General features: G+C 38.6%; 1 protein-coding gene across 10 annotated transcripts in view; it reads left to right on the top strand.

The window, feature by feature from the left end:
- Positions 1 to 25,110, top strand: part of Akap11 (A-kinase anchoring protein 11) — a 44,642-nt gene extending 19,532 nt beyond the window's left edge. For 4 of the 10 annotated variants that reach the window (XM_063274564.1, XM_063274565.1, XM_039093595.2 and 1 more), the window contains exons 5-12: positions 559 to 693; positions 1,905 to 2,169; positions 2,639 to 7,067; positions 9,053 to 9,208; positions 13,950 to 14,036; positions 14,742 to 14,788; positions 18,556 to 18,716; positions 21,487 to 25,110. In XM_063274564.1, the coding sequence (XP_063130634.1) occupies positions 559 to 693; positions 1,905 to 2,169; positions 2,639 to 7,067; positions 9,053 to 9,208; positions 13,950 to 14,036; positions 14,742 to 14,788; positions 18,556 to 18,716; positions 21,487 to 21,627 (5,421 nt within the window). In that variant the 3' untranslated portion in view covers positions 21,628 to 25,110. The other 6 variants (NM_001394793.1, XM_063274563.1, XM_017599779.2 and 3 more) reach the window with 5 other exon arrangements.
- The last annotated feature ends 527 nt before the right edge of the window (positions 25,111 to 25,637 follow it).

The following is a 25,637-nucleotide window of genomic DNA, read 5'->3' as shown; positions in this document are numbered from 1 at the left end:
TGAAGCCTCTACTCTCTGTGGGGCAAAGACTGGAGAGAACCTTGAGCTGGAAAAAATAATTAAAAAAAAAAAAAAGAGGAAAGTTAAGAGAAAAGAAAGGTAGCTCTCCTTTAACCTGCATAAACTCTTTGAAGGCTTTCTACAATACCTTCGGGAAAGTGGACTTACAGTTTAAAGAGATAAAACTTTATCCCTGAAGGGTTTTAGTGGCTAAGACTTCTATATGAAAAACTCCAGAATCAGACCAAAGGATGTTAGGGTGACAACTGCTAAAATCATTTAAACGCTGATCTCCTTAGCTGTGGGAGGTGGCCTGTTAAGGTTGATGGGGTAGCTCAGTAGCCACATGCTGGAAAGGCTCTAAAGCATCACTGAGTAACCTTGGCCTTGTGTGAGTTAGAAAATGACTGCAGGCACACTGTTAAAGTGTGCAGCCCTTACAAAGCAGGCAGCTTATTGACCAGTACACTTCATGGGCTTTGGCTATGGACAGTTTGTGGAAACCTTGACTGTTACTCTGTGGTGTTGATCGTTACTGTTACTGTCATTTAAAATTAGGATCTAGCTGCAGTTTCACTAGAACTTCCAGATCTTCTGAATTCGCTCCATTTCTGCAGTCTAAGTGAAAATGAAATCATTTGTATGAAGGATACCAATAAATCTTCTGATGTAAGCAGTAGTCCTCTAAATCAGGTAACTAGAGGATCATTTCTAATCTGCTTTTTGGGGGCAGATTTTTACTATATTTGCTTAGTAATAGTAAGTGATTGAAGCTTTCCTTGTTTTAGTCTCAAGGAAATGGTATTGATGAAAGTCTAACTCACAAAGCATTGCCAGCCTTGAAGTATAAAATTATTTTGATCATTGCGTATAAACTAAATTCCTGCCAGCAAAGTTCCGTCAGTGGTGTGCAAGCACATAACTAATTTTTAGTGAAATATTCCTGTTCGGATTTCTTTGTACAACTGGAGGGACTGCTCCTGCTTTATGCCCGTCTTACACACATTTATATGTGGTGCAAACTGAACGGACTTCTTGTTAACTTTCTAATGAACAATCTTCCATGCAAAATGTTGCTTTCATAAGACAGCCTTTATTTAGTTCATCACTAAATATTTTTGATAATGTACCAAAGAAAAAGGCTTTTCATTTTAGGAAGTAAGATATCTACAATTGTATGAGTAGGTTTACAATTGGGAGAACTCACTCCAGCTATGAAATACTGTCCTTTGTGAGGTCTAGTGGTTCGAGCTGTGCCTGGTCTTCTGCATCATGTGGTTCAGTTTAAACACTTGCTTTGTTTGCTGGACGTAAAGGGCGATGAGCTGTTACATTTGCTTTCTTCTTTGGAAAAACAAATCACTTATCAATGTCTGCATTTAAAATGCAGTGCGTATAGGGAAAACAAATGGCTCATGTTCTTAATTAGAGCTGTGACCATTATAAGTTTTAATACTGGAAAAATATAAGTTAAGTTAAAAGCAGTTCTTTTGTGGTAGAAGGAGGTGACATGTTGGGGTCTATAGGGAAGTGGAATAACAAGTAAACTGGAGTCTGGTTTCTGCCCAGTCATAGAACAGTGGGTGAGATTTAAGGAGTAAAGAGGACGTATTACAAACGCACAGTCATAGACGTGCTAATAGGTTCTTTTCCATGTAAGGAGATAGATTGGGGAGAACTCATACACAAGAGAAAAAAATACTGGAAATGAAAAATATTAAAGTAAGATTTAAATAAAAATAAGTATATATCTTTAGATAACTTCAGGAAATTAAATACTTAAAATCATTAAACATTATAGAATGAAGGAACCTTTCAGGATGCATGCACTTCTTGCCCCTACCCCTTGAGATTTATTTATTTAAAATTAAAACTGATTTTTACCATCTTTCATCTCTCCCAAGAGTCACCATTCAGGAATGCTTTGTGTCATGAGAGTGTCACCTACATTACCAGGACTCAGAATTGATTTCATCTTTAGTCTCCTAAGTAAATATGCTGCTGGCATAAGACACACCCTGGACACACACTTGCACGAGAAGCTCCACCTTGAGACCACTGATGAAGATGACGATGACACGAACCAGTCTGTGTCTTCCATAGAGGATGACTTTGTCACTGCTTTTGAGCAGTTGGAGGAGGAAGAGAATGCAAAGCTGTGTAACGACGGTGTGTGGTTTACTAGACTGTCCTGAAGTAGATCGGAGTTGAAGCTTTGGTTTTGAAGTTTTAAGGAGACTTAACAATTGGAACTTATTTTAAAATCTGACCTAGTTTAAACATTTTAATAGTTTTTTTTTTTAATTAAAGAAATTAATTTTCCTGTGACATTTAAGTTCATTGTTATGGTTGTATTGTTCAAGCCTCGATTACCTCACAACCTAGAATCTAGCACTCTGCTGTGTTCAAATGTTGAAGTGGTTAGCTGACAGTCATTAGTAATTTTCCTAACAAATGACAAGGAATTGTGTTTCCCATAGGCATGTATCTGAAGGCATAGGGTAAAATGGGATTATTTAATTAAAAGGTGAATAAATAGTATATAGAAAACATTTGTGATAGAAACATTTTGTGCTTAATGTCAGTGTTTTAAAACAAGTTTTCTAGAATAATGTAAGAATTTTTTCTTTTCCCATAGAAATGAATATTGCTACACTAAGGAGCCGGTGTGATGCTGCCTCTCAGACTACTTCAGGTCACCATTTAGAAAGCCATGATCTTAAAGTGCTGGTTAGTTATGGATCACAGAAGTCTTTGGCTAAGCCCTCACCTTCAGTAAATGTTCTGGGACGCAAAGAAGCTTCTGTGAAAACATCAGTTACAACATCGATTTCAGAGCCCTGGACTCAGAGGAGTCTCTACAGGTCACCCAGTGCCTCAGATAAAGGCAAGGACACACAGGAGACATTCTTTCCTCCTTCTCCTGTCCACTCGTCAGAGTCTGAGTGCTCAAGCCCAAGTCCTGTGATTTTTTTGGATGAAGAGGGATATCAAAAAAGTTTAAAAGCGAAACTTGAGCTGCCTGAAATCCCTGTGACAAAAGATGATATAGAGGATTCAGACTCAGAAGTGAGTGAGTTTTTTGATAGCTTTGATCAGTTTGATGAACTAGAGCAAACTTTAGAGACTTACCTGTTCATGGAAGATCCTGTCATAGGGAAGTCATCACAGAAGATAGGGCACAAATATGAAAAGTCTTGTATGAATCCTCAGAAATTCAAGTTTGAGCGCCCAGCTCTTCCAGCTAATGTTAGAAAGCCAACACCTCGCAAACCTGAGTCTCCATATGCTCACCTGTGTGGTGCTCCAGATTCCCCTCGCCCAGTGGTGGCATCAGAGGACAGTGGCTTGTTTAGCCCTATTCGAACCTCTGCTTTTAGTCCCCCTGGAAGCTGTCCTCCTGCTGAATGCCTTTGCCAAACAGATACTAGTGAAAATAGGAATCATGAAAAGTACTGCACTTACGAAGATTATGCAAATAATCTTTCATGTGAAGTACTAGGCTCAGTTCTTCATACTCAACATGCAAACACAATGTCAGATATTAATAGTATTAAAAGGGGAAGAAATAATCCTGTAACTTATAAGCATGGAGACTCTGATCAAAAAAATAAATGTAAAAAATCTTCAGTGATTACCGATAGCGTTCAGAAGTTTGCAGCAGATCTTGTGGGAAAAAGTTTTGGCAGTGCATTTAAAGACTTACAGAAAGGAGTTTCTTCATGTACCAATGCACTGTGCCACCTGGCTGTCAAATTGACATCATCCATATTTCAGATGGCATTTAATGAACTAAGAAGGCAGTGTGCATTTTCATTAAAGGAGCGAGCCATTGGTAGCCTGGCCAGTCTTTTGGTGAGCGAAGCCTTATCAAATGCCTTGAAAGACTTACAGTATGTGAAAAAGCAGATGTTTACAAACACAGTTGCTAGGTTTGCTGCAGACCTTGCTGAAGAGCTTGTTTTTGAAGGTATCATGGAAGTGTGTCAGTTTTCATGTCCTCAGACACCTGCATCTTCACAGTGTCAGTCATTTGACTTTGAAGACAAAGTCGTGAAGTCATATGCCAAAGATTTGTCTGAATCTGTAATACAAGAAGCATTCATAGAGCTGTCACAGACGGACGTGACCTTCACAGCAAAGGCAGCAGTTAATGTTTCTATGGGTAGTGTCAAGTCCGTGAATGCAGAAAATGCAGTGCCACCTGCGCAGACCCTTACATTCTCCTCATCCTTTAGCAGTCAAGCAGTTATGATGACCAAACCAATGCAGGAGCATAAGAAGGAATACACGGTACAGCAGGCTTTGTTTTGTACCTCAGGAATTGTCACTTCCATACCAGTGCCCTTGGCAGGTAGTGCCCTTCTCCCATATCACGTGTCATCTACTTTGTACCAGTCCAAGTCTCTGTCATCGTCTGAGCATAATAAAGCAAATGGCGGTTCTCCCCAAGAGCACATTGCCATGGAAAGCAGTGCAGAGGAAGTGGATTGTTTTAAAAACACCTGTCTACCTTCAGAACTCAGTCCTTGCAGCCAGAATGACTTCAAACCAACTAATGGTGATATCGACATGCAGAGTCCTTCAAAATTAATGAGTGGCTCTATGATTATTAGCAACTTTTCCACAGCAATGGTACATACAATAGTAAATGAAACCTTAGAGTCCATGACATCCTTCAAAGCCACAAAACCTGTTGATACAAATGCAGATTATTTAACTAAAACAATAAAGGGAAAAGCCTGTTCTTTTTCCCTTTGCGACCAAGCAGCACCACAACAGAACAAAGCTAGCAGTAAGGACATGTTTGCTGAGCATTTATCAAAGTCTATTATTAAACATTCCCTGGATAAAAGCAAGTCAGTCCTTCCAAATATAGATAAAAAACCAGTTAGTAAGGAACACATGCTTGTTCTTGGAGAAGAATCACAGTTGACCTTGGGGGAAACTCCCAAATTCCTTGACTTTTCAGATAATTCACCTCAGTATTGTGTTCCAGAATGTAAAGATTCTGTGGGTTTTGGATTTTCTTTAGAGGCACTGCCACCTTGTTCAATGATGACAAGTCAGAAATCTGACTTGAAGGGAGTTATGAAGGATAAAGTGGTAACAAGACACAATCTGACTAATACTGCGCTTGAGCCCTTGTCTTTTGGACAGGAAAGCTCTTTCCGTCCCTCACAGACTTTATCATCTGCAGTGCTTACCTGTGTAGATAGTTTGCATGTGGAAGATAAGCAGAAAATCAGAGACAGAAATGTGATACCTGATACTCCCCCATCAACACCTTTAGTACCATCCCAGACTAGTTCTGAATGGGACATCAAAAAGTTAACCAAACAACTCAAAGGGGAGTTAGCCAAAGAATTTGCTCCCGCAACACCACCTTCGACACCTCACAACTCATCCGTTGGTAGTTTATCTGAGAATGAACAAACTACTATAGAAAAGGAAGAGTTCATGCTGAAACTCATGCGCTCTCTTTCTGAAGAAGTTGAGAGCAGTGAAGGTGAGGAGCACCCAGAAATGGATGTAAAGTCAGAGCATTCAGGGAAAAAAGGTCAGTTTGCAGACGCATTAGCTACACACATCATTTCTCTTGCAACTGAAGTGGCAGCCTCCCACTTAGATCATGAAATCACTCAAGAATTCAAGGTTCAAAACTCTCACTTAACTGTGCCAAGTCAAAGAAGCATGCTGCCTGCTCTAAGTCACTTAGATGAAAGCATACAGACGTGCAGTTTTGCAAGTGATATGGCAGCTGGTGTTATTGCAGAAGCCGAGAAAGTTGCAAACACTAGAAGTTGTATGCTTTTCGGGCATGAGAGGACCATTTGTCATGTTGAAGGTGATCGAGGTAAAGCAGAAGAGAAGCTGGATGTGGAGGATATTGCACATCCAAGAGAAGTAGAAACGTGTGTTCTTTCATTACCAAGTTGCATGCCAGGTCTGACATACAAGTATCCCAGCTGTGAAAGTGTGACTGATGAATATGCTGGGCACGTTATTCAAGTGCTGAAACAGGAAGGTGGCAACAGTGAGCTAATCATGGATCAGTATGCCAGTAGATTGGCCTACCGTTCTGTCAAGTCAGGAGTACGAGAAGCAGCTAAGACAGTAAAAGTGAAGTGCAGTTTGAAACTCTTCCCTATGCACACCTCTCATGTGAAAACAAACAAGGAACTGTTGTTCTCAAGTAAAGAGCATCACCAAGAAGTAGATAAAAAAAGACAAAGAAAAAAATATGGCAGCCATCCTTGCAAATACCAGACATGTGACAGGACACAGGATCCATGTAGAAACGAACTTTCTGAACTGTACAGGTTTTCAGCCTCTCTTGCTAGCAGCATAACAAGAGATGTAAAGAAACAGCTGACAGCACCTAAAGTTGACTTGCCAAAATCCTCAACAGACTGTTGTCTTTTTGAAAAATCTGAATGTGTTGACAACAGAGAGAATGTTACTGGACCAGAAGTTTCAAAGTCGTGTCAACCTTTACAAAACCATGGACTTTGCCAGAACACAAGCAGTTTAAGTGGGTATAGCTGTGGAGAGAGTGCTCACACTGTAGAACAGTATGCTAGGAAAGTAGTGGGTGACACTTTAGAGCTAAGCTTAGGACCTGCAGTTTTCCTTAATTCAGAGACCACAACATCACCAGATAGGATTACTTATGCAGAAAAATTGTCACCACTTATAAATGAAGCTTGCAGATACTGTGACCTTAAGGAATCCCATGGTTGTATCAGAAATTCTGCTCAGCTCTTTTCAAAGCAGGGTCCTTGTGCTAGTGCTAAGCCAAGTTCACATTCAAAACTTAGTAGCATCCGCCAGAAATCAAGAATTTTTCATCTTGATGTTCCTCAAATTCATGTTAATCTTGATAAGAGGGCGGTGCTTGCAGAGAAGATAGTCGCTGAAGCTATTGAAAAAGCAGAGAGAGAGTTGAGCAATACGAGTTTGGCAGCTGATAGTGGAATTGGACAAGATGGCATTAGCTTTGCTGAGAGCCTTACCACAGAAATCATGACCACAGCTATGACAAATGCCGGGCATGCTGTTAGCAGGTAGGTTTCAAATTTTCTGTGGAGTCTTACAATAGAATGAAAAGCTAACTTTGCCCTATAAGTTTTAGGTTCTGTTCATAAAAAGACTACTTATTTTCATTCTAACTTAACAAAAATTTTCTGTTGCATTTGTATGTGGCTTCATATCCTGTGCATGGTTTTCATCTGAAATTTTTGTTTCCCAGTTCCTTTTGAGAGAAATTATTCATTTACAGGGCTGGAAGATGAGAGAAAGGACAATAACATCAATTCACAGAACTAAGAAACAGGTAAATAGAATAAAAGAAACTGGTGAATTTTATTTAAGAATTCAGACTGATATATTTACTACTTTGAGATTAATGTCTCTTTCTATGGTTGAAACAACTTGGCACACATGGTTTTTATTCTTCCTTGTTCACAGCAGCTCTAGAAGAGGATACTAGATGGTCATTCCTAAGCCCTTACTCCCAGGACCCAGCAAATAACGTTGCTATTCATTCTTCAGACTATTCGTTTTCTTCCTTAGACCTGGCCAGTAATGTACCTTATATTCTTCTTTAAGCTTGTTTTTATCCAGGCTGGTATTCGCAGATTCTCTTTGTATTTCTGTTCCTATGTCTCCTTTAAGCGTTGTGCCAGGAGTCTGTAAGTTCTGCAGAGTCCCTTCAGTTGCATGTAGTTCTACCTCATATTTTATAAAGTTAAAATGATTTAAGATTGAAGAATGATTGGTTCAAATAGATTATTCACTAAAATGTTAACTGAATTGTTTCACTAATGTTCCTTTTCTCATAAATGTTTGATTAATGGAAGTAATCATAATGGTAGAATATTATAATAGGATATTACAAACCCATAACGCTCACCAGGGTACCATATGAATATCAAATAGGAAAGCATATGGTAGTGGAATTTTATAACAATAATGGATCTATACTTTATTTTTAATTACCATGAGTCCAGTTACCTAGCAGTCATTACAAACCCTCCTTTTAGCCTCCTCCTGTGAGTCATTTTCTTAAAAATGTGACAGGTAACAAGAAAAAGTGTTAAATAAAATAAAGTTGTGGTAAGATACCTGTGTTTGGGATGCCAAACCTAACCCGGTTGTTAGATCTTAAATGCAAAGTGAGAAGCTCCTTAAAAATGGGAAGGGCAGTTCAGGGCTTATTTTAGATTTTAGGGAGATAAATTGAAACAGGAAAAAAAAATGTGTTCTCCAAGAGCTGGGGGATACTGTGTTCCAAGCAGAGGGCTGGGGCTGCCTGTGTGTATTGCTGTAGAATGACTACTCAGAGGATAGCAGGTAAGAATGTTGACATTGTGAGGGACTAGCTTATACATCCATGATGTTCTGAAGCCAATGGAAGGTTTTGATCAGAAAACTGATACTTTTTCTCTTCATACTTAAGCTTCAGCTGTGTTGACTATATACAGATGGAACAATTGGTTTAGTCTTTTCTTTACTGTGCCAGATGAATGTCTGTTTAAATTTTTAAGACAGGGTCTTAACTATGTAGCCTTGACTGGCCTAGAATTATGTAGACCAGGCTCGTCTCGAGTCACAGAGATACCCCCCTGCCTATGATCATGTTCTGAAGAGATTTCCCAGTTTGAATATAGGCTTGGTTGACACGGTTAGAATTTCAAACTGCATTCCTTATACTAAAAGCCAGAAGGAGGTTCTCCTAGATTCAAATGAAGATACTATTTTTATAGGGCAGATGATGTGCTTAGAACTTGTAGTAAAGTGTACTTCTGCTCAGTGTCCTGTTGAAAGTCTGCAGTGCTTTAGACGGAATGTGCTGGACACACAGGTATCATCCAGGTAGCGGGTGTGCTCCTTGCCGTGCTCATGTTTGCAGATACAGTGATGTGTTCAGGGATATTAGTATGAGCACGGATGTAATTCCTTAGTGTCAGCTTTATCATCTTATTTCTTTGTCACAACTTGTGATCTTTCAATTGCTTCTTAAAATTATTATCATATGATCTTTTCTTAGTTCAAAAGAAGTAGAAGATTTTCAGTCCACTGAGTCACTTGGCAGCCAACAGATGAATCTTAGTGTTGGTGAGGACAGCACGGGTAGCTGGTCCAACTTAAGTTTTGAGGATGACCATCAAGATGAAAGCAGCAGTTTCCATCATCTCAGTGAAAGGTAACTCTGATTTTATAGTTACTTGACTTAAGAAAAGTGAGCAATAGATTTACATTATTTAAAAATTCTCAATTTGAAAATCTGTTTATACTTCCAACATTTTATTATTCACAATGTGGCTTTTTTGTTGTTTTTAGTTTAATAATTCTTTGAGAGGATGTCTCTCTTCTGGTGTAGCCCAGTCTGGTCTTGAAGTTAAGTTTTTCTCTTAACTATCCAGGGTCTGGATTATAGGCTTGTGGATTGTATTGCCACCCCTGGCTTCTAAATGGTTTTGACACATATTAGATACAGCAAGGGAGCAGAGCTAGTGTTCTTTGGATATGCTGACAGCTGACCTGAAAAAAATATTGCAATACTGTATTTTATTTACATTTTAAGCTTTCATGGATGTTCCGGGAGTATAATTAATCATTCATTAGAGAGTGAGAAGGGTGGTTAGGTATCTGGAAAAGCCATTGCTACAACCCTGTGGTTTTCGTGATACAAGCTAAAATAAATAGTATTGTTAGGGACAGGACTTTTGCAAGGAACAAAATAGTGAGCATTTATGTAGCTTTTTAGATTGAAAATATAAACACTGTATAGGCTTAGATTTTTTCAAAACCTACTTTAATAAGGTTATTACATGCTTTATACCCTTCTCATCTACCAGCCACCAGAGGTAGTGGAAAGAAAAGGTTAATAGGGCAAAGGGGGATGGGGACATGTTTAGACATAGTTCTCTGAGGAGATTCCCATCTTCACTGTCAGGTCACTGACAGCAGTTTAGTTCACAGGAATCAGCAGCAGTGGCTCCATCCATTCACAAACACCATTCCTGAGTCAGCAAGGGCAGTTCAATCCAAAAGAAATAGAGGCTCTGCCAGTCAGTTCGAGTCCACAGACGGGTAAGAAGCTGCCAGAGCACCCCGGAAGTTCTTTGATGCGTTTCTCTTTATGAGGTCGTGGCAAACGATGATCAGCTCAGAAGGCAAGGCGAACCAATGCCACAGTGACGTCAGCTAAGACCAGCATCTGCAAAGCCCAAGGAAGACCAGCAAAGAGTGGCAAGGGGAACCCGTGCCACCGCCTAGTCCACTTTCTGTTGGGTTATACTCGTACCTTTTCCACACATCACGTGCTCTCTAGTAAATCATCACGTGCCTTTTTTCCAGGCAGCTTCCAGAACAACACCATGTGTCTGTTTTTAGGAAAACATCTTCTCATAACACAGTTTTTAGAAAACCACATGCCACAACTGAATCTCCAAAGAAACCAGAAATTTCTACTTTCCATGAATCTGTAATAAAACTAGTTTGTATACTTGAAGACATTTACTTTACATGTAAACTTTCTTGGTTAACTTTGTTTACAACAGTCATCATTGAAATATTTCATTATGATATGGTTTCTTATGTTCTCACCTCTGACTAAAGGCATTCATGGGTTGCTTATGAACTCCCATAAAGCATGTGTCCATGTTAACTGACTACTGGAACAGGAACTAACAGTCATAGTTGGACCTTAGGGAGGGAGAAGCTCTTAGCATGTCTCTACCAGGAGGTATATGTGGACAGGACCTTGTGAGGTTCCAGTTCACCCAGGCCCTTGAACTGTCCTTGCTGAGAGAGAGAAGGAAGACATTGTGAAGTTGGAGGAGAGGGTGAGGTGGCATAAAGAAAGGAGATGGCCTCTGGCCTGGTAGAGCACATTGCCCTAGCCTAAGGGTGAGAGGGTTTATTTTGTACTTGGTTACACTTTTTCTCTCTCTCTCTCTCTCTCTTTTTTTTTTCCTTACTTTTTTTTTTTGATACTGTTTTTGTTATGCTATGGGAAACATAAATATCTTTTACAATGTGGATGCAAACAAAAAATAGTCTTTAAAATGGGAACAGTAGAGCAAGTTTGCAAATTATGATTTTCCCTATCTATATCTACTATAATAACACTTAGGTTTTTTTTCTTTCTTTAAAAAAAGCAAGCTTCTAAGACTTGAACAAGAGTGACATTGCTGTCTAGGACAGTTAAACTGGGAAGAAACCAGTGGTCTGAAGAGAGTTTGTGGAAAGCTCAGTAACTAGAGAGGGTTAACTGTTGCAAGAGGGAGTATCCTACTGGGCTCTAGCCTTCCTTCTGCCTGTATTGTTTAGTTTATTAGTATAGATGACTCAGAAACAAGACTGAAGTGACAGCCTCATTACAGAACCAAATTAGGCTAAGGCCAAAGTAATTGTACATAATATGAGCAAATGCATTTAGGCTCAGATATTAATTATATCAACTCAGCTAGGGAACACATCTGGCTTGAAAGTATGTAGTCAGAAGATCTGTTTCATTCATCTACTGTCAGCATGCACTAGTGAACTAGTGATGTTACAGTAGTTTTAAGATTTAGACAGGGAATAGCTCTTAGGACCCATCCTGGGTCAACCATGTGCCTGTTGAATACAGGCTTCCAGAGCCTCACCTCCAGAGATTGACTCAGTGGGCCAGGTGGGGGCCCAAAACCGTGTATTCTTTAGAAGCACCTCAGTGATTTCAGTGTGAGTGTTTGGACATTTGAGAGTGGTAGCCTTACAAAAAGTCTTTTGGTGACCTTTGATGTGACTGCTGTTCTTTCAGGCACAAAGAGCAAGGTTGGCAGTGAGCATTCTGATTTTCACTTTAAATAGGAAGTTCAGTAAAGAACATCAGTTTTAGAACTTAGATTTTAAAAAGGGTTAGGAAGTATATATAATTGATAACAAAGAGAGCTGGCCTGTGTGTGTGATTTTCTTAAATATTTTGAATAGCTTGAAACCTTTTTGAAATTATATATTAGAGGCAAGTGCGATGTTTTATAGCCATAACCCTCTTGGGGGCTGAGGCAGGAGTATTACAAAATTCAAGGCTAGCATGGCAATTTCTCAAGGCCCTCCCTCAATAAACAAACACCCCTCCCCTCAAAGAAAACTTTTTAGAGTTAGGAAGTTATAGCTCAGTGGTAGGTAGAGCACTTATTTACATGTGTAAGGTCTTAGGTTCAGTTCCCAGCACAGCATACATACAAAATTATGTATGTTAGCTCGAGATAGGGTGACCATACTTCCCAGTTTACTCGTGTGGTTCTTGTTTAAAATAACAGACAGTAACCCCTTCTGTTTTGAATGTGTGCTGTTTAGATGAAATCCATAGTCTTAGAAGTAGTCACATTACTACATATTATTACTACATATTATTATTACATATTATTATTACATATTATACATTAGAGATAGATAGTACTTTGTAAATAACCGACTACAGATCTGAACCACTTTGATAAACAGGAGCAAGAGGAGGTTAGAAAGGCTTCTGTATTTTATTATTAAGTTACTTAGATGCTACTTCTTATGTTCATTTAAATTTAAATGATAGATTTTTATTACTAATTGGATTGAAAAATTATCGTTAATAGAATATGGATGAGAATTTTAATTTTGTGGTTTTCATTCTTTAGAAAATCATTTTCTTAAAGTAGATAGGGTTTGAGATAATAAATTCTCCCCTTTTTGTCTACTCTGTGCTACTGTATTTTCTGTGTTTTAGTTTGCCTAATGACAGACTGGTGGTAAACATCTGGTTGTCTTTATGGTTTTATAATGGAACTATATTTGTTTGAATATATGTTGAAAAATGACTTTGTTACTTCAATGCATTGTAATTTGTGAAAGTTTGATACTGTTAAAATGAAAATGGATAAGTAATTTATTTGGGAATGCTTGGAAACTACTTAGAACTTTAGGTAATCATGACTTTGGTTACCTTGACAACACATATATTAGAGAGGCAAAATTTAGGTTTGTGGGGAGGGGAAAAAAATAAAAAAAAAATAAATAAAAATTTAGGTTTGTATCAATGATAAGTTATAATTGACTAGTGGAGAGTAAAGCTGCTTATCACTGCAAACTAATGTGCTTACTAATTATTTTAATAATTAGAATGATTAGAATTTTTAAGTTGCATGTTGAAAATTTTAATCTGAAAAGTAGCCTATAATTTTGTTTTTGAAAATGGTTGCCTTTTTGTTTTCCCAAACAACGCTTGCTGTAGTTGCAGATATAGCTGCCTTCTTCTTTTGGCTACGTAATTTAAGAAGCTAGAGCTGTGTGGCTTTGGTGACCAGCCAGCCATGCAAATGTATTGCTTAAATAAGCCTTGCTTATTCTAGCTTTCTTCTGAAGAAAAATATGTGCTATTTGCCAACTGCTTAGTGTGTGTAATGTCAGAAGTACAGATAATTGGCATATTGATGTAGCAATCTCTTTAAAATAGGATGGCAAGGGCTGTCCGAGAGTTTATCCTACACCTTACCATTGTTGCGTACTGTTCAGAAATCTCAGAGGACCTCAATCTAGGTCTTTTTCCTTTTTAAATTTTCTCCAAACTGAAGAGAAGGAAAGCATATTGCCCTTTTGGTTGTTTTTAATAAGTTACATGTTAAAGTTTGAGATATTAATTTTATCATGCAGTCGTTTGCCATCCTAACAGTTTTGTTGTTTTAATCTTAAAAAGAAATGTAAGTTTAGAATGATTCCATGTTGTTTTGAGGACAATGAAAAGACTCCCTCATCTCCAGCCCTGCCAGTTATCCTTTATGGACTAGCAGTGACAGTCTCTCGCCCCCTCTGTGGATGCTCTACTCCACTGTGGCAGCTTTAGGACAGAAGCTGCCCCAAGGAAACACAGGTGATCTTCACTATCCACTTTCTAGTTCAGCTCTGTTCTTTTCTCCCTCCAGCAGTAATGGTAACAGCAGTAGCTGGAGCAGTCTTGGTTTAGAAGGAGATTTGTATGAGGACAATTTATCCTTTCCAACATCAGACAGGTTGGTCCAGTTTAGACACTTAACACTGATGACTCTTTCATCACTAATGCATGATGTCATTATTCTCAAGAGAGCCAATATGTATCAACCTGCTTTTCTCCTGAATTTTGACATGATTCTGCTCAATATATTTATATCTAATGAAAATTTCAACTAGCTAAGATACGACTGACATCTAATTGCAAAGTGTGTGGCTGTTTGCATGGGTTGCTCTGCTTGCTGTTTCCCATTCTACCAATGATTTCATTAAAAAGAGCTTGCTTCCTACAGGATTTCTGTTCTTATTTTGTTTTGTTTTGTTTTCCTATGTACTTTAATTTTATATATAAGTATAGGAAAATTATTTTAAAACAGTCAATGGCATTAATAGAAGCACTAGTACTCCATAATTCATGACATTCTATGATATTCAGATAGTACATGACTTAAAACCAGATCAGAATACTTCACCTGAAGTTCCTTGGCTTTAAATGCCATGATAAGGTATGGCTTCTGTAGGAATCATGTGCAGTTCAGACTATAACACGAAATAATGTGAGAAGCAAAGCTTCCTTTTGGTTGCCATTTTCTCCTTTCTAAATGTCATACATCACATTGTAACATTCATTCCTTACTCCTCTTCTGAGAAGTGATTTTAATTCATTACTAATTAAGCTCCCCCTCTTTTTTTTTTTTTTTGAAACTACTCTTGTTTTCTTTGAAAAGTGATGGACCGGATGATAGAGAGAGCGAACAGGAGGATGGTGCTGAGGGTGAGTCACAGTTTCTCTAAGTCTCTGTGTAAGTCTCTAGGGTTTGTCTTTATGCCTCTTACAGATAAGCTTTGGATTGTTGGTGTGAAACATCACAAATCATCTCAAAAACAAAAAGTTTGAGGGAGAAGCTTAGGGTATACTTTTCTTTTCAAAATTAATTTATTGTAATCACAGCATATTTATTACTGTGTTACTTCTCTGTAGCTTGCAAATGGGAAAGGGTTTCATGCTGGGAGGACGTGTCCGTGGGAGCTGGTGGCTAGAGGAAGATAGGCAGGAGACCAGTAGAGCAGGTGGGCTGCAGTCCTCACCGGCCCACCCTAGTGACCCATCAGGCCCCAGGCAGTAATGACTTCCCAATGTCCCAAAACAGTGCCACTTAGCTGGGGATGGGCGGGGAGGAGCGCACTCAGACTGAGACGCAGTCTCCTTCAAGATGGTAACACATAGAGTTAGTGTTGTTGTCAAACTTATATGAGCCAAAGATTAAACATGAAAAGGGACTTTAAATGTCTCTGCGTCTCTCTTCCCCTTCTAACGCTGTACTCACACATCTACTTACTTAAAGAAAATAGCCTTCTTTAGTGAACAGAGTTCTTACTATGCCAACATTACATATCATTGGCTGCAAAGTTTTAAACATAGTTTGTGATCTTAATTCTTATATTAGAATATTCAAGTGAACCTAGAGACTTCATTCATATTGAACCTAAATTTTCATTGTACTCATAGTTTTTGAATGTCCTCATCAGATCTTACTTTTTTAAAAGTATGAATTGATATTTTCTATAAAACAGCATATTTAAATTTAAAATAATGTTTAATATAATTATTTTTGAACTAATGAAAAATTGTTATTTCTTTAGAAGTAGGAAAACAGGGCTGGAGATAGCCTAGTGTTCTCTGTTAGGAGTTCTATCCCATACCCTCATGCCAATAATGTAGGCACACTGAGACACTAGAAAATGCTGAAGAGAATTTCTTGAGATATAATCCCTCAGTTTCCAACCATACTGTTCTTATTCATGGAAGTTACATAACCATTCATAAGTTAAACTTCTCAGATTTAAAATTATTGTTATTTAATATTTTAAAATTACATTTATCTGTTTTGTATGTGTGCCTGTGTGTGCATAAGTGTAAACACATGAACGCCACATATCATGAATCTCACACGGAGTCAGTTTTCTCTGTCTAGCATGCGGGACCTGAGATTTGAACTCAGGTCTTAAAGGTTTGCAGCAATGACTCTACCAGCTGAGTCATCCCACTAACCCAGGCTATTCTGTATATTTTTTAAAGATTTATTTCTATTTTATGTCAATGGGTATTTTGCCTACATCTGTGTGCAGTACCCAACAAGGCCAAAATAGGGCATCTGATTCCTCTGGAGCTGGAATTACAGAGAGTTAAGAACTGGGTGTCGAATCTGTCTCTTGCAAGAGCAGCCAGTGTTCTTAACCAGTAAATCATCTCTCCAGCCCTTACTATAATTTTTAGAGTTAGTGATAATCTAGGTAGTGTTTAATTTTGTTCATTAATGTGTTGGTCTTTAATATACTCTTTTTAAATTTTATTTTTCTTGGATATTTTATGATATTATGATAATATTTTTAATATCATAAAATTATATTTTATGATAATATTTATGATATTAACATTTCAAATGTTATCCCCTTTCCCCCCTCTCACAACCTCCTCCCCCCTCCACCTGCTTCTGTGAGAATGCTCCCACTCCACCCACCCACTCCAACCTCAAAGCCCTGGCATTCCCCTACATTGGAGAAACAAGCCTTCACGGGACCAAGGGCTTTTCCTCCTATTGATGCTGGACAATGCCATCCTCTGCTACGTAGGTGGCTGGAGTCATGGTTTCTTCCATGTGTACTCATTGGTTGATGGTTTAGTCCCTGGGAGCTCTGGAGGAGTCTCATTGGTTGATATTATTGTTCTTCCTGTGGTGTTGCCACCAAACCCAGTCACTATTGCTGATGCCAAGAAGTGCTGGCTGACAGGAGCCTGATATGGGTGTCTCCTGAGAGGCTCTGCCAGAGCCCTACTGATACAGATGAGGATGGTTGCAGCTAACTATTGGACTGAACCAAGGGGACCCCAATGGAGGAGTTAGAGAAAAGACTGAAGGAGCTGAACAAAGATTCAGCAAAAGATTGATGCAACCCCATAGGAAGTCATATACTTCTAATAACATTCATGGTTATAATTATTCCAAAGGCTATCCATATTTTATATATATATATATATATGTATGTATGTATGTATATATATGCATATATATGTATGTATATATAGATACAGACACACACACACACACACATACACACACACATGTGTAAGTTGTGGGTCTTTAGTAACCTAGTTATTACTTAGCTAACTTTGCTGAGGAATGATTAAGAGAAGAGATACAACTTAATATAAATAAACTAATTCATTTTTAACATAGTTTAGTGGTAGGCCTGAAAATGGCTTCTGTTACTATGTAGACAGCAGGAGGTTAATTATATCCAATGCATCATGCCTCAGCTCTTGAGATGATGGGCATCTCTCATGTATGAAGTTGTAGGGAACTTTTGAGATTTGTTCCATTTGAAGATACATTGGTTTAAATTGACAGAAAACCTCAAAATTAGGGGTTCCTATAATAACAGATACCTGCATTTTAAACCTTTCTTCTTTCCTATTTATTATTTATTTGTTAGGTGGCATCAGCCCTGACCTCTGTTGAAATTTCCCGTCAGGCCAGGTAACAAGCAGACCCTAACCAAGGAAACCCTAGGAGTGTAGAAAAGTATAACATGACCTAGCTTCCAACCCCAGGAACAAACACTGCAGGGTTTACTAAGGGCCTCAGATATGGTGTCTTGTTTCATAGTATTTAAGACCTCCTTTAAAACAAATAGACATATACATTTACTAAGTTAATTTTTATGTTTAACATACAAAGTGGTTGATAATTCATTCCATGTGTTGATTTCTGACTATATATCATATTTTCCTCTTCCTCATTGCCATCTCCCATTGGCACCCATTCCCCATGCTTCCCTCTTCCTCTCAGGGGTCTTCCTTCTACTTTCGTGTCCTACACAAACATGCATGTATGTAAGAACATAGACATGTGTGATTTTTAATATAGATTCTGCATAGGAAAGAAAATATATAACTACTTTTGATTGAGACTTACTGGCACAAAGGGTGAAAAAAGATAAATTCCTGAGCATGACATGGATCAAACTTTTTACATTAAGAATAGAGGACCAGCACAAATTGTGAAAATGATTAGTAGTGGTCTAGAGTGCCTTCTATACTATAACAGAAAAACGCCCATCAACAAGGAAGAAGTTGGCCAACGTTCCTGAGGGTAGTGCATACTGGCTTAAGGACCGGCAGCACGGCCAGACACCTGTTGCGCTCAGTTGTCTTTGGGTGAAGTATAAACACGGCACTGGCTCACAGGAAATTGTTCCATCGTCCAGCTAGGGCACATCATTCTCATTCACAAGGAAGTAAGATTGAGAGCAGTTCCTCTTTGTATCATACTTAAATTCACTCCACATAGTATTTTACATTCGTGCCATCAGTAAGCGGTCAGTTATTCCTTTGTTTTAGCATTATTCTGTCCTTAAGAAATGCTTTATTTGACATTATGGTATAATTAAGGAAAGCATTCATTGGAGTCTTAAATCAAGATTAGAGTTTTGAGAGTTAGTTGATAAGCTTTACTTCATATTGTTTAAATGTGCTACTAGGTTTGCAGCCGAGTGGAAAGACTCTGCTGATCGTGAACATTGACGTGGAGCCTGGGGCGGTGGACCCTCAGCTCAGGGTCATTCTTCAGTGGCTCATTGCCTCGGAGGCGGAAGTTAGAGAACTTTATTTTCAGGACTCTGCAAAGAAGGAGTTTGTCTTAGTAAGTACCTCCCTTCTAGAGTGGTTGTGAGGAAACAATGCCATGTAATAATCCTAACTCCTTTGTCGGTTTAGCAAAATGCTTGTTGACTGCAGAATATTAATATGTAGGAGTCTTACAGTCGGGTTCTGGTTTGACACTTGGGTAGGTAACTCACCGTGGGCAGATGAGTTAGTTTCCTTAGTTGCATGTGGGATTAGAGGCACATAGAATTTACTGTACAGGTTTGTGAGGATTAATTACAATACTGTAAAGAGCAAGGACTTGGTCTAACATCCTAACCCTAGAAGTTAGATGTCAGTAATAAGCAGCTAATGAATTCTTGAGGAAAGATCTAGCTATTCTATTTCTCTGATTCATAATTGTACCTAATTAATTAGGTCTTTCTCATCTTTATGTAAATAGAAGGCTTGTGTAATGAAAAACCAATACGAGATTAGATACTTTTGTTTAGATATACCAAGCATGCTGTTAGTAGGGATTTTCAGGTTTTAGTTTTAAGAGTGTTCTTCCTCAGTTTTCCATATAAAAAATTATAACCTTGCTGTAGTACAAAACAGTCCAGTGACTAAACAATATAGATTAATCAAAAAAAGGACAGGAAAGGATAACCCAAGGTACTCTTATTTTCTGGTTCAAAACTTAAAACACTATTGTTGGAAGATGTCAGTGAAGGATGTGACTGCTCCGACACGGAGTTTATTAGCTTGAGACTTCTGTTTGTAGGAGAGAAAATAGTCTGGGAAGAAATACTCAAGAAATGAAATATCAAGTGGAAGTGTGGCTTAAGATAAACCATGGCTACATGGGGCTGACAGGTGGTTAGAGGAGGAGGCCTTGTCGTCATGTAACCTCGCCCAGGGATCTTTGCCTGATTGAGTCAAGTACAATGCTCAGTTGTGGATGGCAAGGTCTTATTATGTTAACATTGGCTCATCTGAAGTGACTCTCAGAGACTATCTAGCTAGGACTCCACAAGGCTATTGGGGATGTATGAAACAGTCAAGACAAGTACAGCTTATGTTTGATAGTAGTAAGAATAATAGAAATACTTTGTCTTTCTGGATCATATATTAAAATTCAACATTTTCATGATTAAATAGAATAAACAGTATTACCATGAGGATAAACAGAAGATGACATACAATTGTATGTCAAAAAAGATATAAACATTTTAGGTAACAAAAGAGAAAGACATTGTCAACAAAGGGAGAAGACAGTTCACATATGAGAAGAAATGTTTATAATTTTGTATTCTTCATACAAAGAATGCCAATGGACGTTAGTGTTATTATTGCCTATCTTTGGAAAATAAAACATGAAGGGGTATTCAGCTTTACTAGCCGTTAGGAAAATGCAAATCAAAATCACTACATTGCAGTAGGGTGACTGTCCAGGTGGTAACAGCAAGCGTGGGAGGACATGGTACCCTGAATTCTTCTTACAGTTCTCAGTGAGAATCTAAAATGGTGAAGCTGTGGTGGAAAAACACCTAACAGTTCCCCAGAATGCCAAGTACAACATTAGCATGTTACCCAGCATTTCACTGCTTGTGTGCACTCGAGGAACACAAAAGCATGTGTGTACACAAAAACCACCTCAGAAATGTCTGTGGCAGCATTACTTATAGTAGGTAAGTAACATTTGTAACATTTGTTAGGCTTGTGGTATAGGTCTATAATTTCCAGTACACCAGAAGCAAAGGCAGGAGGATTACTGTATGTTGAGGTCACCCTGATCTAAATTAAGCAAGTTCTGGTCATAGTAAGACCCTGTCTTGAACAGTGAGCAGTCTCCCATCTGTCTTATCAGCTAATGAATGGAGAAGGAGCTTTGTTGGTTAGTAGAAAGTAGTAAGGCACTGAGTCTTGCTTTACTTCAAGATAACTATGCTAAGCCAAACACACACACAAGAGTTCACAGTTCCATTTCTATGACATACCTCTAAGTAGGCACAGCTATGAGACCCCAAGTAGATGAGCGCTTTACAAGGTGCTATAGAGGATGGAGAGGGGCTTCTGATACAGACGGCTTTTCTCCTGGTATGAGGAGAGAGCATCCAGTATTGACTGTGTGGACTTGTCTTCAGTTCAGTGATGTACTAAAACCCATGGACTGTGAATTGTATCTCAAAACTGTTTAAAGAAAAGCACATTTCCAGTAAAATAGTTTTTCAGAATTTATTTTACAGGCCTTTTAAAACTTAAGAATTCTTACATAGTTGAATAAACAGGAAAGTAAGGTCAGGTTCTGTTTTGCAGTGGTAGAGTTTGCCTAATCCCTGTTCATTCTTTTGCTTGCTTCTTTGTTCAGACATCACATTTCTTAACTTAGAAAGCCATGCTTCTGTTGAGGCTGAAGTGTTTTCCAGAATATAAACCATACTATATGCTTGGAAAGAAAATCTCCATCCTTTTATTAACCTTGACATTGTTGTTATTATTTTATGTTCCTAATTGAGGTTGTGGCAGATGTATTTAGTTAGGTGAAGAATTTTCCTGTACACAGTTACTCTGCATTCCCATGCAGACTGTCCACTGCCAAGGCTTGCGTTCTGTTTCCGGCAATCCTGAAGTGTCATTCTGTGGAGACTTGTTTCAATTTGGGCAAAGGGCTGGTGGTTGGGAGGAGATGGCATAACTGGAAAAGAAAATTTCATGGTAAACTGCAGGATTCCCAGTTTTGTCTGAAGATAAAAATAAAAACTTTGTTGCCTCAGATTGTTTTTTGTTAATGTATATTAATGTTTCTGTTAATCCTTCTTTCTTAGCTTTCAAAGCAGTTACAGGAGAGAGGATGGAAAGTGGGCGATGTCCTGCAGGCTGTGCTGAAATACTACGAAGTGGTGGCCAAAGCCTCAAGCGAGGACACGTGCACGTCGCTGTTTGATTGGCTTTTAGAAAATGCCTAGCACACCGCAGGGCAGTGTACTTTAGTGCTTGTTTTAGGAAGTAAAAAAGTTGATGATTTACATGTAGGATAAAATTCAAATACAGAATATTAACATTTTAATTGAATTGAGAGGAAAGTAAGCTTTTTAAGTGCTTTCTGTCATTACACTGTATATAGTTCATACTTTTGTAATCTTTGTCAAGATATTCTCTTTACTTATTCTTCTGTATATGTGTATGTGTTATGACCTGGAGATAATATTCTGTGAAGGACGATCTATCCTCACCCGAGGCTGGGGCATTCATTGTCTGACAGCATTTGTTTGGATTCACATAGTGCTGCTGCTGCTGCTGCTGCTGCTGCTGCTGCTGCTGCTGCTGCTGCTGCTGCTGCTGCTGCAAACAGGGCTGAGGCGGCTGGCCTGGCCCACGTGATCACTTGGTTCCTTTGAAAACAAGTGGTGTCTAATGATAAGTCATCTGACATGAAGAAAGAAAACTGAGGCTGATATTTTGTTGTTTATTTATTTCTGATAAGTTTGTATTCTTTATGTACTGTTCTTTAAAATCAGTTTTACTTCCCAGTTCAGCTATTGGTACTTGTAGATTCCCCAATCTTTAAGCTCGTAGCATACTCATTAGTGACTTAGGTTTCTGTGAACACCGTTATGTGTTCCCCTGGCTTTCCATCAAGTGATGTTATTTGCTAATACTGCCAATTGTTATGAGATGAGAAGGAGAAGGGCGTGTGTGCGTGTGCAAGAATAAACGCTAACCTTCCCACTAGTTCATTCGTTTACTTTAGAGTTTTCTTAAATAGAAACCCATTATTAACACTAAATAAAATGTCTAAATATTGTGCAGTAAGAATTTTGTCTTTTTGATTTATTCTACAGATGCAAATTTAGGTTGTAAAATACATTGAAATTTTAAAAATTAATGTAGAAATGCACTCAGAGGAGCCCAATAATGAATTTCAGTATTGGATTTTGAAGAAGAAAAAGATCCTCCTCACCTCACCAAGAGTAATTTCTTTTAGCTCGGTGATTCTCAACCTTCCTAACGTTGCAACCCTTTAATACAGTTCCTCATGTTGTGGTAACCCCTAACCATAAAATTATTTAGTTGATACTTCATAACTGTAATTTTGCTACTGTTATGACTTGTAAATATTGGTGTTTTCTGATGATCTGATAGGGGTCATTTGACCCCCAAAGAGGTTGCAAGCCAGAGGTTAAGAACTGCCATTTCAGCATAAAAGTACCTCTCTCCCAATAAAATGTATCTGGATAATTTCGTAAAGTTCCCTCTCATGATCTTTTTTGGCCTCTACATTTTCTACTGTGTTTTTAGAGACTGCAGGTTCTAATTGAGATGAGTAGGCTTTGTCTCAGTGTGCTTGAGATGTGTGTAGGTGGGAGGTTCTCCCTAACCGGTTCTGGAATCTAAGGCGAGTCATACTGCCTGGGCTGTTGTGTTTTCTCCATTATATTTTCTCTCTTCCCCTAAGCGCTGACTTTTCTAGAACCTACAGTGAATAGATGACATAACACCTACCAGGGTACTTCCATTAATCTGAGTTAGTAATTATGGTGGAAAAGTTATTTTTATAGAGATGTCACATTTGCTTTGTCTCCAGAAACAACTTAAGTATTTTGAAACTACATTATAAACTCTAGTTTTTCTCAGTTCAACATAGAGACACAGGGCCTGCCTTAAGCATACATTTTTTTTTTAAAAAGAAGTTTCTTCAAGTATTTTTCAGAGTGGGCAAATGCAGGAATAATATCCATGTGCACTCTCTTACACTTATATGAGGAACAAGCACACTGCACATATGTAATTTGCATGATATGTGTTGCTTAGATTAACAGTAAAACTGACTTTAAATTTCCTTGAGATGCAAATGACAATGTTGGTCTTAAAAAATTGAAAGTGCCAGGAATGTTTCTGTTTCTGGATTAGTTATTTGAGGCAAGCTCTAAGTTGTGCTCCGATTTCCTTTGCATTCTGGTGAAGCCACGCTACGCTGTACTGCCCAGTGTTCTTCAGTAAGTGCAACAGTGACAGAGGTGGAACTCACAGTGCGTCGGTTCTGTGCAGGAACACAGAAAACAGTAGGAAGTACTGGCAGGGTGTGTGGAAGTGTAGGCAGTTTCGTTATAGAAAGCATTTGCATGTAGAGCCATGCTGCGTGCTGGACACAGGTAAAGGGGGCCGCTTTAAAGCACGTTGTCTTTGGAGCAACTCTGTTGAGAGTAAAACTTAAAATGTTGTGATACACAGTGAGCTGACTCTTGACTCACCAGTTTTAAAGGCATCCAGGATCCACAGACAGAGACACCTCTGTCAGAAAAGCCAGCCAAGAAAACAAACAAACAACACAAAACCCACAGAAGAAATGGCAGTAGATGGATGGCTCCTTATGGTAAAGCTAACATTGTAACAACCTTCAGTGAACACATGTAGTACCTTTGTTCTTTCAGAAATGCTTCATTTACCCCTAAAGGTATTTAATGTGAATTAGTTCAGTTCATACTACTATAATTCTGCTTAGCAGAGGACTTATATTGCAGGTAGGAAGCTACGTGTTGAGTGCACTGTGCAGAAATTAAAGACGGTTGACCATTTGACAGAGCTGTGGCCCCCAGCGGTGGCACATGTTCTCTGATTGTCCGGAGCCTCGGCTACCTGCCGTTCCACTAGTAGTGTTTCTCCACAGCTGCTTTTAGCAGCATCAAGTCAGTGTATTGTTTTGTAATTTTTCAAAGAAATCTTTACACAGAGTTTAAATATGTTGGGTCCACACACGGGTAGGGAAAATACTCTCCGTTTAAAACCGTGTCTGCCTGTCAGCAGCACGGAGAACTGTGGGAGCGTCTGTGGGAGTCGGAAGGGGCGGACTCAAGTCAAGTGCGCTTTGCTCTTCAGCGCAAGCCCTGTAGGCACCCCTTGTTTACGGTGCGCCTGCTCTGCACACGCAGGCGCGGTGCTGGTCACTCCTGCCTCTCTATTTATTTATTTTGACATCTGTACATTCCTTTCCTATAGTTAAGAGCCGCAGTTCTGCAGGCTCCTATCTCAATCTGTTGTACGGTTTGGATGCTATTTAAATGCCAGGTTCTGTGTGGCTGGATTTGCTGCCTTCAGTTACTTGTGCTGTGTTTCAAGTAATCTGCATTCTTGTTCACTTAATGAATATTTAGTAGAAGTAACTTTGAGTAACTGTGGCCACTTATTTGGGTTTGCTCATTTAGCACACTAAGGTCGTATACTGTGCGTAGTAGTAATCTCTCTTTCTGCTCTTGAGTAATTTAATGTTCATTTATCAAACTCGGAACTTCAAAGTGCACTAAAGTTTTGTTTAGCAGTGGTTCAAACTGTTTCAGAAATTACTTTTGTAATCATTTGCAATTAATTGTTCTTTTGTCTTTACTCTTGTTCAAGCCTGTGATCTTTCCTCTCCCAGCCAAGAATTATTCAATAAATTTAAGAAATGTCAAGCCATGGTTTCCATTCTGTAGCATCCTGTTCATTTCGAGCTAAACAAAAGCAAAGGCATTCAAGACTGCTATGTTAGAGGACATGGAAGGAGCTACCTGCTTATGTCATGGCTCTTGAGGACAAGAGAAATTAGGAATATTTCCAGTTGAATACTGGATTCTGTCTATTTCAGAGATGCCTTTAATGGATAATGTAGGAGACTTGAAAGCTCAATTGGATTCAGTGCAAGTGGAAGGCCATTGCCTCAGCAGATGCGTGCATGACTCTGAAATTTTTCTCATCTGGCGTCAACATTCTTTGGTAAAATATAGACATCACACCTCTGACACATTAGGCGAAAGTTAGCCCTTGGTTGTGGGTATTAGCAAACATGCTAACGATATCTACAATTACAGCAGTTTGTAACAGGAAAATGGAGAAAAAGGATTGGTAGATGTGAAGGTATGGGTTAAGTTTATAGTGAGATTTTACTAGTAGAATGTAAATGCTTTTATGTTTTTAGAAATATTGGGAATAGAGAAAAAGT

The sequence above is a fragment of the Rattus norvegicus genome, chromosome 15 (assembly GCF_036323735.1).
Source record: "Rattus norvegicus strain BN/NHsdMcwi chromosome 15, GRCr8, whole genome shotgun sequence".
In the NCBI taxonomy this organism is placed as follows: Eukaryota; Metazoa; Chordata; class Mammalia; order Rodentia; family Muridae; genus Rattus; species Rattus norvegicus.
This window is presented reverse-complemented; position numbering and strand designations above follow the sequence as displayed.